The sequence below is a fragment of the Paroedura picta genome, chromosome 5 (assembly GCF_049243985.1).
Source record: "Paroedura picta isolate Pp20150507F chromosome 5, Ppicta_v3.0, whole genome shotgun sequence".
NCBI lineage: Eukaryota > Metazoa > Chordata > Lepidosauria > Squamata > Gekkonidae > Paroedura > Paroedura picta.
This window is the reverse complement of record NC_135373.1, coordinates 108,417,671-108,431,873: the sequence shown is the minus strand read 5'-3', so window position 1 is coordinate 108,431,873 and position 14,203 is coordinate 108,417,671. Positions and strand designations below refer to the sequence as shown.

General features: G+C 41.0%; 2 protein-coding genes across 6 annotated transcripts in view; one reads left to right on the top strand and one right to left on the bottom strand.

The window, feature by feature from the left end:
• Positions 1 to 4,632, top strand: part of TRIM24 (tripartite motif containing 24) — a 44,107-nt gene extending 39,475 nt beyond the window's left edge. For 2 of the 4 annotated variants that reach the window (XM_077339808.1, XM_077339807.1), the window contains exons 16-19: positions 102 to 237; positions 1,127 to 1,201; positions 2,256 to 2,405; positions 3,889 to 4,630. In XM_077339808.1, coding sequence (XP_077195923.1) covers positions 102 to 237; positions 1,127 to 1,201; positions 2,256 to 2,405; positions 3,889 to 4,098 — 571 coding nt within the window. In that variant the 3' untranslated portion in view covers positions 4,099 to 4,630. Of the gene's footprint in view, positions 1 to 101; positions 238 to 1,126; positions 1,202 to 2,255; positions 2,406 to 3,888 lie in introns of all 4 variants that reach the window. The other 2 variants (XM_077339805.1, XM_077339806.1) reach the window with 2 other exon arrangements.
• Positions 4,633 to 5,186: 554 nt separating this feature from the next.
• SVOPL (SVOP like) overlaps positions 5,187 to 14,203 on the bottom strand; it is a 34,040-nt gene continuing 25,023 nt past the window's right edge. Inside the window, exons 13-16 of one of the 2 annotated variants that reach the window (XM_077339809.1) lie at positions 10,184 to 10,265; positions 8,195 to 8,284; positions 6,835 to 6,948; positions 5,187 to 5,363 (exon numbers count right to left, since the gene is read on the bottom strand). In XM_077339809.1, the coding sequence (XP_077195924.1) occupies positions 5,352 to 5,363; positions 6,835 to 6,948; positions 8,195 to 8,284; positions 10,184 to 10,265 (298 nt within the window). In that variant the 3' untranslated portion in view covers positions 5,187 to 5,351. Of the gene's footprint in view, positions 5,364 to 6,834; positions 6,949 to 8,194; positions 8,285 to 10,183; positions 10,266 to 14,203 lie in introns of those variants that run through there. The other variant, XM_077339810.1, reaches the window with a different exon arrangement.

Here is a 14,203-nt window from a genome sequence, read left to right as displayed (position 1 = left end):
TCTCCTTCTAAACTCAGCATAGATTAAAGTGTTTCCCTAGGAGCTTTTAGGAACTCAAGAATGTGCACTGAGACCTGTCTGTCTTCTGCCCATTTACGTAGTGGAGAGTGGATTTGCACATTCTGCCGGGATTTGTCCAACCCACAAGTAGAATATGATTGTGATGGCCCAAGTCATATGTCCGAAGAAAAAAGAAAGCTGGAAGGCAACATGGGATTGTCTCCTAAAGATCGGAGGGTGAGAATAGAAGTGAATTGCATTTTTGTTCATTTTGTTGTTGTTGTTTTTTAATGAGGTCAGTGACAAAAACAAGTGTGGTACATCCAGAGTTTGTTTGTTTTTAAGACAGATTACACCTATGCATTTTATTTATTTCATTTATACCCTGGCTTTGCCCCCAATGGGGATTTAAACCAGCTTACATCATTCTACTCCTTTTTGTCCTTACAACAACTCTGTGAGGCAGGTTAGACTGAGAGGGTGTGACTGGGCATCAACCAGCCACTTTCCATGGCAGAGCCAGGATTTGAACCTGGGTCTTGCAGATGGTAGTCCGACACTGCCTGCTACACCCCATTGGCTCTCTACATTCTTTTGTAATTTCCTTAAGGGTATCATTGCACAGGCATGATTGCTCAAATATGATTATACCTGACTAACCATCATATAATATATTCAGGTCATCTCTTAATAAGCCTTGAAAAATGTTCAAATTGGCTCTGGTATAACTCTTGAGTTAAACTTATAAGGCCGGCCGACTATTTGAAAACCTTTCTTCTCAGATTCCTTTATGTGGACTAGTTTTCATGACGATGTAATAATGTCTTTTAGGCATGGACTACTGAGTTGCACTGTGCACAGTTTCTTCATAGTTTTAGGAAATGTATTAATCAACCATGGATTTTTCTCTTTGAGATGTGCACATTGTTCAAACTCCCATTTTCTCAGTATGGAAATGTGTTGATATCAAAGATTTTCAGTTGATGGAAAGTGGGGAAAGAGCCACACTATGCTAAAATTTCAGTAGAGGCATCTCTCATCAGGTTAGAGGCTGTTTTCTGGAGGCTCCTAGTTCTAGCTTTTCAGGGTGCTATTGTGAGTGACTGTGACCTCTTCTTTTATGCAGAAATGTGAAAGATTACTGCTGTACCTTTACTGCCATGAAATGAGCCTTGCTTTTCAAGATCCTGTCCCTCCTACGGTATGGTGGCCTCTTTATTCTTTGCTGTTCGAGTTTTGTAATATAAATTGGCACCCAGCATCAGTCAAATTGCTGTTATAAGAGCAGTAAATAATTCCAACACTGGTACTAACTCGCATTTCAGTTAAGACATAGTTGGATGTCCCCCCCTCAAGTCACTTATTGAGCTAATAATTCCCTAAACCAACCATGGGTTTCTCAAAACAAACTAATTGAGGCAATAACTCAGTTTGGGGGGGCTCTTTCTTTATATCTTGACTGAATGTCATTGAAATGAACCCTAAAGTGCACCCAAGAGTCCTTGCACCTGCAGTAAATGCACTGTATTTGTTTATCACTTATTTTTCTGTATTATATTTTGAACTTTTGAAGTTGATTTTTTTTTCTTTTTTGGTAATCAAGTACTGTTAAAGTATCCTCATGTGGCAATAGAAATAGTAGAGTATTTGTATACAAGTATCAGTAGAGAACCCTGTCTGGGTTCTATCAAATGGTAACATAACTTGAGTTAATTGTCCTTGTATGAGCATTTTCTTTTTTTGCCGCTCAGTTTTTCCATCTCTTAGTTTTCTTTTTATAGTGTATCACAGCATGAATTGAATCTTCCCCTTTTCACTATTAAATTCCAATTCTGCTTATTATTACTGTTATTATTAATTAGATTTCTGTATCACATCACTGTGAACTCCATATGGAGCAGTTCATTAAGCCATGGGAGCCCTTCACGTGTTAGAACAAGCGACTCTATAAAAATGTATGATGTATACTAGAACTGACTACATAGTGGCATGTATGAGATATGGCCTCATTGGGGAATTACTGTTTTCTTGAGATGATTGCAGAATTAAGGGGATTACAGTGGCTAGGAGAACTACAGAGCATACAGTTTAACTAATTAATATGGAGCTAATTAGTAGAATCCTTCCATTTATTTTCTTTATAGGAATCTGATATGAACAGAATTCAATTTGTTGAAGTGCTGAATTTCAGGTGGTTGGTTTCCGAGGAAATACATTGGGACAATTTCTGAGTTTATTGGTCTATTTCTCTTTAGGTGCCTGACTACTACAAAATTATTAAAAAGCCAATGGACTTGTCAACAATCAAAAATAGATTACAAGCTCATCACCCATCATACACAAAGCCAGAAGATGTTGTAGCTGATTTCCAACTGATCTTCCGAAACTGTGCCGAATTTAATGAGGTTAGGAAATACTATCTTGTGTTCACATATATATATCCTTTTAGGAAAGGACGGGTTTTTGTCAGAGAGTCTGATTCTGGGTGCTACGATAGTTTGAGAGGGAGACAGCTTGATGTTGTACTTGAATTATAATTGGGGGTTGGTCCTCCTCTTTCATGCCCTCTGGCCAGCATTCTATGAGGAATTTCGCAAGGTTGGTCAGTAACCAAGTGATAAAAACAGCTAGTAGGCCTATTAATGAGGCTGCCATGGCATAACTCATTCAGGTTAAGATCTGATGCCACCATCAGGTAGTTTGAAGAGGTGTCTGGCAATTTCAGAATACAGGAAATATGTTTATCAGGAAACTAAAATAAAACATATAGAAGTATCAGAAAAGTGAGACTGGCATTCAGTCCAGGACAAGAGAAAAACATATTTACAGATAAAAGATTATGAGTAGAATTAGAAACTTGTGATTCCCAAATGCAAACTTTTATAATGATTAGCCTGACAAAAGCCATGCAGAACTGTTGGATTTGACCAAGATGTTACATGACAGAGCTGAACCAAAATTTCTTTACCTGACACATTTCGTGTAAGCATGAGTAAAGTGTCGTCAAGTCACATACCCTGTAGGGTTTTCAATGAAAGTGAGTAAGTTGTGGTGATTTATCATTGCTTCCAAATGCAAAGTCTTTATTGGTGGTCTCCCATCCAAGTACCAATCTTGCTTAGTTTCTGAGATCTACCTATATCAGGCTATAACATACCATCCCACACCCACCACGTTTAGTAATGATGGGTATACCCAGATGGAGGAGAGAAATAAAATCTCCCTCACATTAAGTCTGCTGTTGGATGAGGTAGTCTTCTGACACTTTGGATGAATAAGTTTTCTTGAGATACCTTAGCCAAGGAACTGGCCACTTCTAGTGATAGAAGGTTCCAGCAGGCTAAAATGCTTACTCTGTATTTTTGTACATGCTGTTGACATGCAAGAAGCTTTATATCCCAAGAACGTAAGAAGAGCTCTACTGGATCAGACCAGTGGTCCATCTAATCCAGCATCCTGTTTCTCACAGTGGCCAGCCAGTTCCACTGGAGGGTCAACAACAGAGCATAGAGTTTACCTTCCCCTGATGTTGCCTCCTGGCTCTGGTATTCAGAGCTTTAGTGCCTCACAATATGGAGGTTCCCTTCAGTCACCCTGGCTATCCATTGATAGATTTGTGTAGGATAGGTCTAGCTAATCCACCTCTAGAGCTTTTCATTCCTGTGGCCATAACTACAACTTCTAGCAGTGAATTCCACATTTTAATCACTCAGTATAATGTCATAATTCCATGATGCCCTTATCACAGAAAAGTCTATACTGTTGGGTCCCCCTTCCCTTAAAGAAACACAACTTTTTCCATCTTGACTATTAATTTGAGAAGTCAATTTTTAATGTCATGATACTGCACACGTGAAAACCTGACCGTATTTTGAATTTCCCCAACAGCCTGATTCAGAAGTGGCTGATGCTGGCATGAAACTGGAAGCTTATTTTGATGAACTTCTGAAGAGCATTTATCCTGACAAGAAATTCCCCACCCAACACTATAGCTATGCTGATAGACGTAGTCCAGATTTAACGGACGACTCAGATGATGACTTTGTACAGCCCCGAAAGAAACGCCTCAAAGGGGAAGAGCGTCAGTTTTTTAAATGAACTGGTTATGTGAACCGCTAAGAGGTTTTTTGGTTTGTTTGTTTTTTTATTTGATATTTATCAACATTCATTTTTTGGAGGAAATTTTGAGATAACTTCGCCATCTGTGGACTGAGACTCATACTTTGCTGCTTCATACTACCAAGACTTGAAGCACCTAGGAGACCTTAGAATATTTCTATAAAATTTATCCTCATTGAGAGCTCATTCTACCACCACTCCAGAGGAACTGCGGTTCAAATCTTTTATTTAAAAAAGATTTGTAAGGGGAAAAAACGGAATTGAATTTAATGGCTTCTGCTGTCTTCAAGAAAATGTGAATTCACCAGACATTAGTTTACCAAAGGCATGTGATTGGCCGTAATTTCAGCTGTCTGTACATAACCATTAGCCATTGGGTGGGTAGGGATGGGTGGGGAAAACATAATTTGATATTGTCCTAGGAATCTGATTGGTACAATGGAATTGTAGTTGCCCCTAGAGAGTTACTTGTGGCTAAAATGTAAGGAGTGGAAAAAATGAATTAAAATACTTTGAAAAGTATTTAAATAAGTCTTATTGTAGTCATATGAGGAGAAAAAACTTGGACCGGTTATTCATTTTCTGCTGCCTAATATTTGAAACCTTAATTCATTTTCATAGTGACTTCTGCAAAGGAAGATTTTTTAAATCTCGTGATCTCTGTGTTGTGTCTGCTGGGTAACCTAGAAGTAATTGCTCTGCTTTTCTTGAATTAGCAGGTTAAACGTGTAAAATTTTAGATTTTTTTCATTAGGAACACGTTGGTCACCTAGTGCAGTGAATGGCTTTCCTGTTCTTGGTAACGTTGTAGTTTGAGCTTCAATATAGGTCAAAAATATACTCGAACCATTACGCTAACTTCAATTGCTTTTCCGCTTTTCTCCATTTTGTATTAAAAGCTCCATCATCTTCTCTAAATTGTAGCGAAAGGGCTGAAGCAAAAGTTTAAGTATTCCATATATTTAGATATTTCTTCCCAAATTTTTGTTGTCTTTATCAAAAGCTCCGTTGGAGGACAAACCAGCCTTGTTTTAAACATGACAGTAGGCATATTTTATTTTTCCTATTTTATTTGAGGGAAGGAAACCAGGTTTACATTGTAGGATACGTTTTTTTGGGAAAGGCATTAGTAGAAAGCACACTGTTATTGTTGTCCTGGAAAACAGCTCCTGTCAATCTGATCATTTTAACTGGTTCCTTATCTTGCCTTTTTTTTGCCAGCACGAGTGTCTTCATTTTGTTTGCTAGAAGGGAAGTTTTAAAAAAACTCAATTTTAACAAATTACTGCAGTTGCACAGAGAATGTGTCGGCTTTCATTGAGCAGTGTTCAGGGGTTGATTCCAGCCACCTTTTTAATTCAGTCTCACCCAGTTCTGCTTACTATGACCCCTGTCTCACATGGCTTTTATCCAAGAAGGTCCCATTATCCCCAGCATCTGTGATCTTTTGGATGGGTTTTCCTATTTCAGCCTCCTTCCCACTTTTCTCTTCGTGTGTAGTGGCACGAAGAAAGATCACCTAGTGTACATGGTTAAGTGGGTTCAGGTGCTAATGCGGCGGGGTTAGTATCCCATCCCGCAGTCATCCCAGTGCCAAAAATCATTCAGAATCACAGCTGCAGTCCAGTGATGAAAGACTTTAATTTGGTTTGGATCGATATCAGCACTGCAACCCAAAACAGCTATCAAATTTATGAATCGCTTTGAGTACACAAAGGAGTTATCTATCTTACTTTGGCCTTTAATGCAATAATGTTTTGGGGTTGGGGTACTTTTAATTCATACTTAAAACCTGATGCTTAAAAATGACATTAACTACTGCATAAACCATTTGCTTTGTGGATCAATGTCTTTGGATTTTTGTTGAGGACTGTTCATATCCTACTAGGTTATCTACCTTTTACTGATCCATTTTTAAAAGATGGAAATTGGAGCTTATCAGTCCTATAGCCGATATGTTAGACCCTGAAAATCCCAGCATTGCAGTAGATCGTTGGAATTAGATAGATATATATTTACTATGTGGCCAAAGACCAGTAAGTCATAAGATCCAACAATCAAAGATGACCTTGGCTATTGACAGATTCATGATTTGTGATATCATTTATAATATGCTCATTTGATATGTTTCCCAGCTTGTTTTTACTCCTATGACACCATGATCCTAATAATGATTGCATTTGATACATTTGGCAGGAAATGTGTGGGGTTTGGGGGGGGTTGCTATAGGGAAGCAACAGAACCCTGCCACCCAATATTTGTGCTTTTGCCGTTCATGATGATCACAGAACAGAACCCTGTGAATACTGGACATCCACTGTATGCGCTTTGTATTGCTGCTCACTCAAAGATTTGACTTGCAAACATTGTGCTATTAGGAGAAACGTCCACCTGCTTTACATCTAGAAGGCCTCTTTAGCTTATGGATCTCCCTTGAGGGCCATGGCCACTTGTACTTGGCTCATGTAGAAAGGATTGTGACAATTTAGGATGCTTTGGGCTGATCCTGCGTTGAGCAGGAGGTTGGACTAGATGGCCTGTATGGCCCCTTCCAACTCCATGATTCTGTGATTCTGTGAATTTAATATTATCAGTTTCTGACAGACAGCTCTTATAGGGCTCCTGGTTACACTTTTGAGGACATTCAGGGATAGACGTCCCTTGAACCCTTTGAAGGCCAAGAACTTAATTCTCTCTCCTAGGTGGTTTACCAACCTGAAGTGCTCTTCCTTTGGTCTCTATGGGGAGAGTGAAAGCCGAGATTGCACATATTACACAGACGGAAGCGAACAGGCAAAGCGCTCCCAAGAAAGAAGCATTCATGAGCACCTAGAAATAAACAATTAGTATAAATGCTATACTGCCACAAAGTATTTTTTTCTCAGCTTAATTATAGGAATTCCCTTCTAGTAATTACTCAAAAGTAATTACTCTGGCCACAACATAAGAGGCAGGCCTACATAGGTCTAAAGGTAAAGGTATCCCCTGTGCAAGCACCGGGTCATGTCTGACCCTTGGGGTGACGTCCTCTAGCGTTTCCATGGCAGACTCAATACGGGGTGGTTTGCCAGTGCCTTCCCCAGTCATTACTGTTTACCCCCCAGCAAGCTGGGTACTCATTTTACCAACCTCGGAAGGATGGAAGGCTGAGTCAACCTTGAGCCGGCTGCTGGGATTGAACTCCCAGCCTCATGGGCAGAGCTTGCAGACAGCATGTCTGCTGCCTTATCACTGCACCACAAGAGGCTCGTACATAGGTCTAGCACAGCCTTTATCAACTTTTTTACTGTTGAGACACCCCAACAACATTCTTCAGGCTTTGAAAACCCCCAGAAGTGGTGCAATTGCGGAAAATATGGTTTGGAAGCATGGCTGTGTACATGCCCACCTGAGGCCCTTTCCCACCCCCTCCAGGCCAATCACTGGCCATTTGGTGGGGGGGGGGAGTTCAACATGACCATATATGATCATATCACCTGATTAATGTTTCACACATTTAAAGAATATATTAAAAATTAATTCCAGCCATTTAGGAAATCCTTTCAGGGCCATCAAGAAACCCCAGGGTTTCACCCTGGTTGAGAAAGCCTGGTCTAGCAGATTGAAACATGCCTGTAGATTTTGGGCACTGCATTGTGGCAAAATTGCGTCTTCTTCATACCAGAATATAAGTTTCAGCATCCTCATTCTATTTGGAAAGAACTCAAAAAACTAGTTGTCACTCTCGGCTTATAAAACAGAAAGGACATTACAAAGAGCAGCCTGTTTAAAACAAGATCTAACTGAGATGGTAATCAACCACTCCCTACTATTGGCTGATGAGTAAAAATAGGATTAATATAAGATCAACTCCAGAAAAGTAGAATATAACAGATCCAGGTAGAAAAATACAGAAACCATGTTGAATTTAGCAGAACAAAGGTTGCATTGTAATCTTTCAGGGATTATGTTCCTGAACTACATCACTATTCTACAAAAAATAAAACAAAACCACATAATTTATCTGAACTCACTTGCCTAGCATCTATTCTTAAAGGCACAGTCCATTTACTAAAAAGAAGGTATCTTATCTTACTTGTGATATAAAAGGAGCCATCATAGCACCAATGCGACACAGTGAGCCGCTAGTCCCCATTCCCAAAGCTCTCATTGAAGTAGGATAAACCTAAAAGACAGCAATTTTTAATTCAGTGTCAGTTAGGCCTGTGCTCTAGAACAGAGATGGCTAAGGGAAACTGCAGTTAGGCATGAAGTTTTGGAGACAAGACCATTCCAAAGAAAAAGCCACAAAATGGGTACTGATGAGCCATTGGGTAGAAGTTTAGTTAAGGGCTGTCAACCATTAGGTGGCAGCTGGAGAAGTTCTGCTCTTGCAACTGGTCTCCAGACAACAGAGATCAATTAACCCGGAGAAAATGGACACTTAGGAGGTGGGACTGTATGGCATTATACCCAATAAAGTCCCTCCCCTGCCCAAACCCACACTTCCAAGACTCCCCCCCCCCTGCCAAAAAAGAAATCTCTAGGTATTTTTCAGAAATTGGACTGTCATCTGGCCATCAACTGAACTCTGCAGTAGAAGGTGTAAGAATACAAATTGTGGCCCAGGCATAATGATGTAACAAAAAAATGCTGAAAATGTTGTTGGTAAGAAATATTTTTGAGTAGCCCAGTCAAAGTTCAGCTGCCTTTGCTGCTGCTTTGAGTAGCCCAGCCAAAGTTCAGCTGAAAGAATAGTTAATAATTATGCTTAAACCTCTCATGTTGAAAGTAGTGGGACACTTCCATGTACTTGGGTCAAAGCTCTGTGGTAAAACTGGCTTCTACCTTAGAAGAAGAAGAAGAGTTGGTTCTTATATGCCGCTTTTCCCTACCCGAAGGAGGCTCAAAGCGGCTTACAGTCGCCTTCCCATTCCTCTCCCCACAACAGACACCCTGTGGGGTGGGTGAGGCTGAGAGAGCCCTGACATCACTGCTCGGTCAGAACAGTTTTATCAGTGCCGTGGCGAGCCCAAGGTCACCCAGCCGGTTGCATGTGGGGGAGCGCAAAATCGAACCCGGCATGCCAGATTAGAAGTCCGCACTCCTAACCACTACACCAAACTGGCTCTCAGATTGTTTGTCAAATCACCCAAGCATCACCCAGAAGTTGCTGATGTGATGACATCGCTTCCTGTGCAATTCAAGTATTGTGGCCTAGGCCTTCCTATTTCTACAGGTAAGTTCCCTACCAGCCAGCTAATTGGGGGTTGGGGAGTAGGGGCTAGCAGCAGGGTCAGAAAACTCTAGGACAATCACTCCAAAAAACAATTTATGAGTAGGTCATTCTGTAATTATCCAGTACAGGGTTTTGTTTTTGTTTTTTTGCATAACTGTATAAATAACACAATAGCATATCAAGCTGCCGTCAATGATGACATTAATTCAGCTCTATCCAGCTCCTAGGAACTCCTTCATAATCCAGTTTGCTGTGTATGCAAATAACTTAGAGATGTCAGTGCTTTCTGCTAAATGAAGTAATATAGATGAGTTTAGCTGCATTCTGTCATAAGGAGTTTCTGCATAAAGAACATGAGCCTAGCTTATTTATTGGGTTTGCAGAATCCCTCCTTCTGCTACTCATGCTTGCCCCAAGGTTAAAGACTGCCAGGTTCCTTTTTATTACACTTTGTCGAAATATAAGAATTTTAACAAACAGGAGCCTAATTTACAGTTGTATAATCTCAGTTCCCAGAAAAAAAAGAAGCCCCGATTTGTTAAGATGCTTTCATTAATGTAACACAACAATTTTAATTTAATCTGAAGACTTCCTAACCGGTTGGCAGTTGAGAAGGGGGAAGAAGAGCACAAAACCAAAAAATTAACCTAGTTCAGGCTCATTGTGAACGTAACTCTAGTTAGTCTGTGGTAAGTCCTAATGAATGAACTCCACCCCCTATAAAGGGGACTCTCCATTTATTACAGAAAGCTATAAAACCAGCATGTGTATGCTACTGACCTCCCCACTCCCCACCAGTTATGGCTTGCTTCCTTCTATAAATAATGAGGTTTTAGAAATTCTTACCTCTGCTGTATAAATGTAGATGGTATTGAAATTTGCAGATACCAAGGCCCGCAACATGAAGAGAAAACCAGTGAGGCCTGAGCTAAATGTAAAACAAAGAACAGAAAAGATGCATGGAATTTTTGTGTATTAACGACTGCATTATGATTCTTTCACTGCTTTATTGCGCAAAGCACCAAAGAATTTCAGGGATGTGTTTTTTTTTTCTATAACAGTAAAGCAGGTGGTTTCTGTCAATAATTACAGGAGCAAAACGAGGCCATCCATGACAATATAGGGGTTTCTAAACACTTTGGGTGCTCCCTGAGAAAACAGAAACATAGGATGTTGTAAATGAATCAAAATAAAATAATACCACCATCACCCCCCTCAAAAAAACTGAATGAGGACTGAGCAAATGCTAGGAGGCAAGGGATTTTGAAAACAGTGGACAATTAACAGGGGAGGGAACAAAATGGGTTGGGACAAGGGCCGTTTTAAGCTACTAAAATATTCTAGACACCTAGACTAGATGAGTGAGAACATAAGAACAGCCCTGCTGCATGAAGGAGAATAAAAGACTAGTCTTGAGTGCAAAGGACTTTGTGAAAAGCTCAAAAACAAATGCAGCCTTCTGCTTCTTGGACACAGAGAAAGCTTTTGATAATATCTACTAGGACTTCCTTAAGCTGGTTCTACAACAGATGGAGTGTAAGAATAACTTTTTCAGATGGATGCAAAAAATATACCGATCCCAGGAAGTGAGAGTTTTAGCAAATGGCATGGTTTCTCAAGAAAAGATTGTAATAGCTAAGGGAACATTACACAGCAGTGCTGACTTGGATCACAGTTTCAATAAGATATCCGCAATGAAGATCTGTAAAATTCAATCAAAAAAGCTCAGTGGTGTGGCTATACAGACTGCTGTGGCCGTCTAAGAAGGGCCTTGATTATAAAGACGACCAGCAGCAAATTTGGAGAAATTGTTTTTATTAAGATTTGGGCTAAATATAAAGAAAGAATAAGCCCTGGTACCTCATCTTTGAAAATAATTATTCAAAGAAGGTTAAAAAATGGGACAATAGAACTTTTTCAGATGCAAGATCTAGTTGATGGACAAAGGCAAATGAAAAGCTGGCAAAGATTGCAACACGAGGGCAAAACAACGAATTGGTTTGTATATATGCAATGGGCATCAATGGAGGAAGAAGAATTAAAAGACTCTAATGCAAAATTAAGAATGTGGAGGTTCCTCTCGATTACCATGGACACAGATAAGCTTATCCCCCATTAATCTAGCTAATCCTCTTTTTAAACGATTTATTCCTGTGGCCTTGAGAAGGAAGATTTCTCCAGGTTTACCCCCAGCATGGTGTAGTAGTAAAGAGTTGGATTAGAATCTGGAAGACCAGCTGGGTAACTGTGATGAACGGGACTGCCTTGCCCTTGAAGGGGGAAAACCGGCACTCAAGATGTGCCTATAAGAACGCTGCCTCAGCATCCAAGTCCCTTTCCCATCCTCCTCCTCAAAGTGGAGAGAAGCACCGTAGAAGTCTTAGATCAGGTCTGCCTCAAGGAGAAGGCAGTTATAGTTTGGGTCTGCCTCAGCGAAAGAGCCGGCAATTAGAAGGGTAGCTCTGCCCCGTAGCCTGGAAGAGTGGTTTAGCTGGACCTGTGGGACAGAGTAGAGAAGCACCCGATTGATATACTGCCTCTGGTGAGGAACAGACCTTGTACTACTTAGTCTCCTTCTTGGGAAAGGGCTGGCTGGTGTGGGTGGAATCCTGTGAGAGAGAACATCCAACCTAGTGGCTAGTCAGTAAAAGCCGGTTTGTTCCGAGCACTGAAGAACGTTCAAAGCACACTCTGAAGCTGTAATAGCTAGCTTAAATCTTTGGGCCTCAGTCAAATTTCTCCTTTGACAACCTGGAGACCTGTGCTGCTGCTCTGTTCTGTCAAACCAACAATATCCTTTGTTATTTACATACAACTCCTGCCTCGGTGATCTTCCCATTCTGCTTGCTCACCACAAAGCTTACCTCAGAGCAGTCAACCTAAAGCTTTCTCACTTGCCACCTTAAGAAATCACTGAGGGGAAGGTTTACAGTTTAAAACTAATCTGGTTCCCAAGAATCATTGGAGGATGTGTGGGTCCCAGCAGTTGTTAGGAAAAGCCTGTTATAACAACTTTGAGCTGGTTCTATACACTCGGCCTAAGCTATCTCACAGAGGAGAATGTTGTAAGCCGCTGAGTCCCCATTGGGGAAAAAGTGAGGTATAAATGAAATAAACACACACTTCTTCATGGGCACTCAGCTTGTTCCCTCTAATAGCACATTCCACTGGGGCAATATTAAAACCCCTCCACAGAAACGACTGGAATTTCTTTAGATTTAGGGGACCTCCAAAGTATACAGATTTTTTTAAAAAGTAGAAATTTCCCCCCTCTCCTCAAAAAACCTAGGAGCTTATTGTTCTTGGAGCACTGAGAGCACTGGAGAGTCATTCTTCATGGGAATGAAGATGGAGAAATTGATGCACACAAAGGAACAGATCAAGCCTCTTTTGACCGTAACACTATGAAAACAGGCTTGTGAATGTAAGAAGCCAGCAAACAGGCCGAAGAAGAAGAGTTTCACAGAAAAAAAAAATATTTGGGGACTCTGCCCTACGTAACCACTTGCCCTCTTCTCAATCAACAGAATGGCTCAGAAAGACGCTTATACGCCTCATTTGCATATTTTAGGCAATTCACAGAATCCCACTTTTCCTCCCATGGAAATCTCTTTTATTTTTTTAGTGTTGAATACATCCAGCATTTACAGGAATGCCACAGCACGCCCCACATGCTCAAGCTCGGCAAACCTGAATACAAGAATTGTAAGCTCTTGAGCCTCTATTCTTGTGAGAACAGCAACACCTCATCCATTTCACAATAACAAGCCTGCGAGATTATATAACCAGTCAGGCCATCAAACAGGATTAAGGGTTTCACATCAAAAGGAACACTTTGTTCAGATTGGCATCCTCAAACATCCTGCGCTGGCACCATCTCCCTTTCCAGTGCAGAGACTGGCACATTGGAATAATCTTGTTTGAAGTTATACAAGTTGCTCATCATTCACATTATTGTCCTTTCATACACGAGATGCCATGTTGGCTCAGCTCACAGCTTGATCTGGCATTCAGGGCTGCTCCACCTGCTAGGGATTTCCTTCCCCGCCCCCTTCTGAGCAGGAAAACTTCAGAAATGTAAATCATTACATATGATTGGCTCTGTGACTTCCCAGCAGATGTACAAAAGGGAGAAACCTGTGGGATTCTTAAACATGCAGGAACTTTTGGGAGTAGGGAACAGAACAAAATGATACCTTGTCAAACAGGTTTCTAAGCCCGCAGATAATGTAAATGCCAGCAGGAGGTAGAAAGGGGAAGAGGCTTAATCCCTTTTGCATCCCAATAAAAACAGCCGAGGTAGTGAAGGTGACAAAATGTAAACTTGGTGTTTGATCTTGTAAGAGGTGTTTCTGGGTTTGTGCTACAGTATGTTCCAGACTTTAGGATTCTACTTATTTTGCCTCCATCTGACCGTTTATGCACTGGAGGTTTCATGCCGGCTGCAGGCCCCACCTCTTCCTGCACCCACACAAGGGAACATTTGGCCTGGTGCACCTTATCCGCCCCCGATTTGTACTCCTGCATTGCAGCTGGGGCAGTGAGGTCCCCAGTGTTTATGCCAATAAAGGTACTCTGAATCTGAATCTGAAGTCCCCAGTGCATAAACGGTCTCTTTGTGTAGAGCTGATTACCCCTTTGCATTCTAGATCATGCTTTCCGTCACAAGCAATATGGTAATCAAACATACCATTGACTGGGGGTGAGCTGACCTCGTAAACACATAAAGCACCCAGGGAGGCTTTTGTGATTAGGGGGTCGGGCCCCTATCTTTTCAACCTGGCCAACGGCAGTGAAAATGGACTTTCACTGTATCTATGACCCAAAATGAGCAGGAGGTTATTTTATTTTCCCAGTGCTGTGACT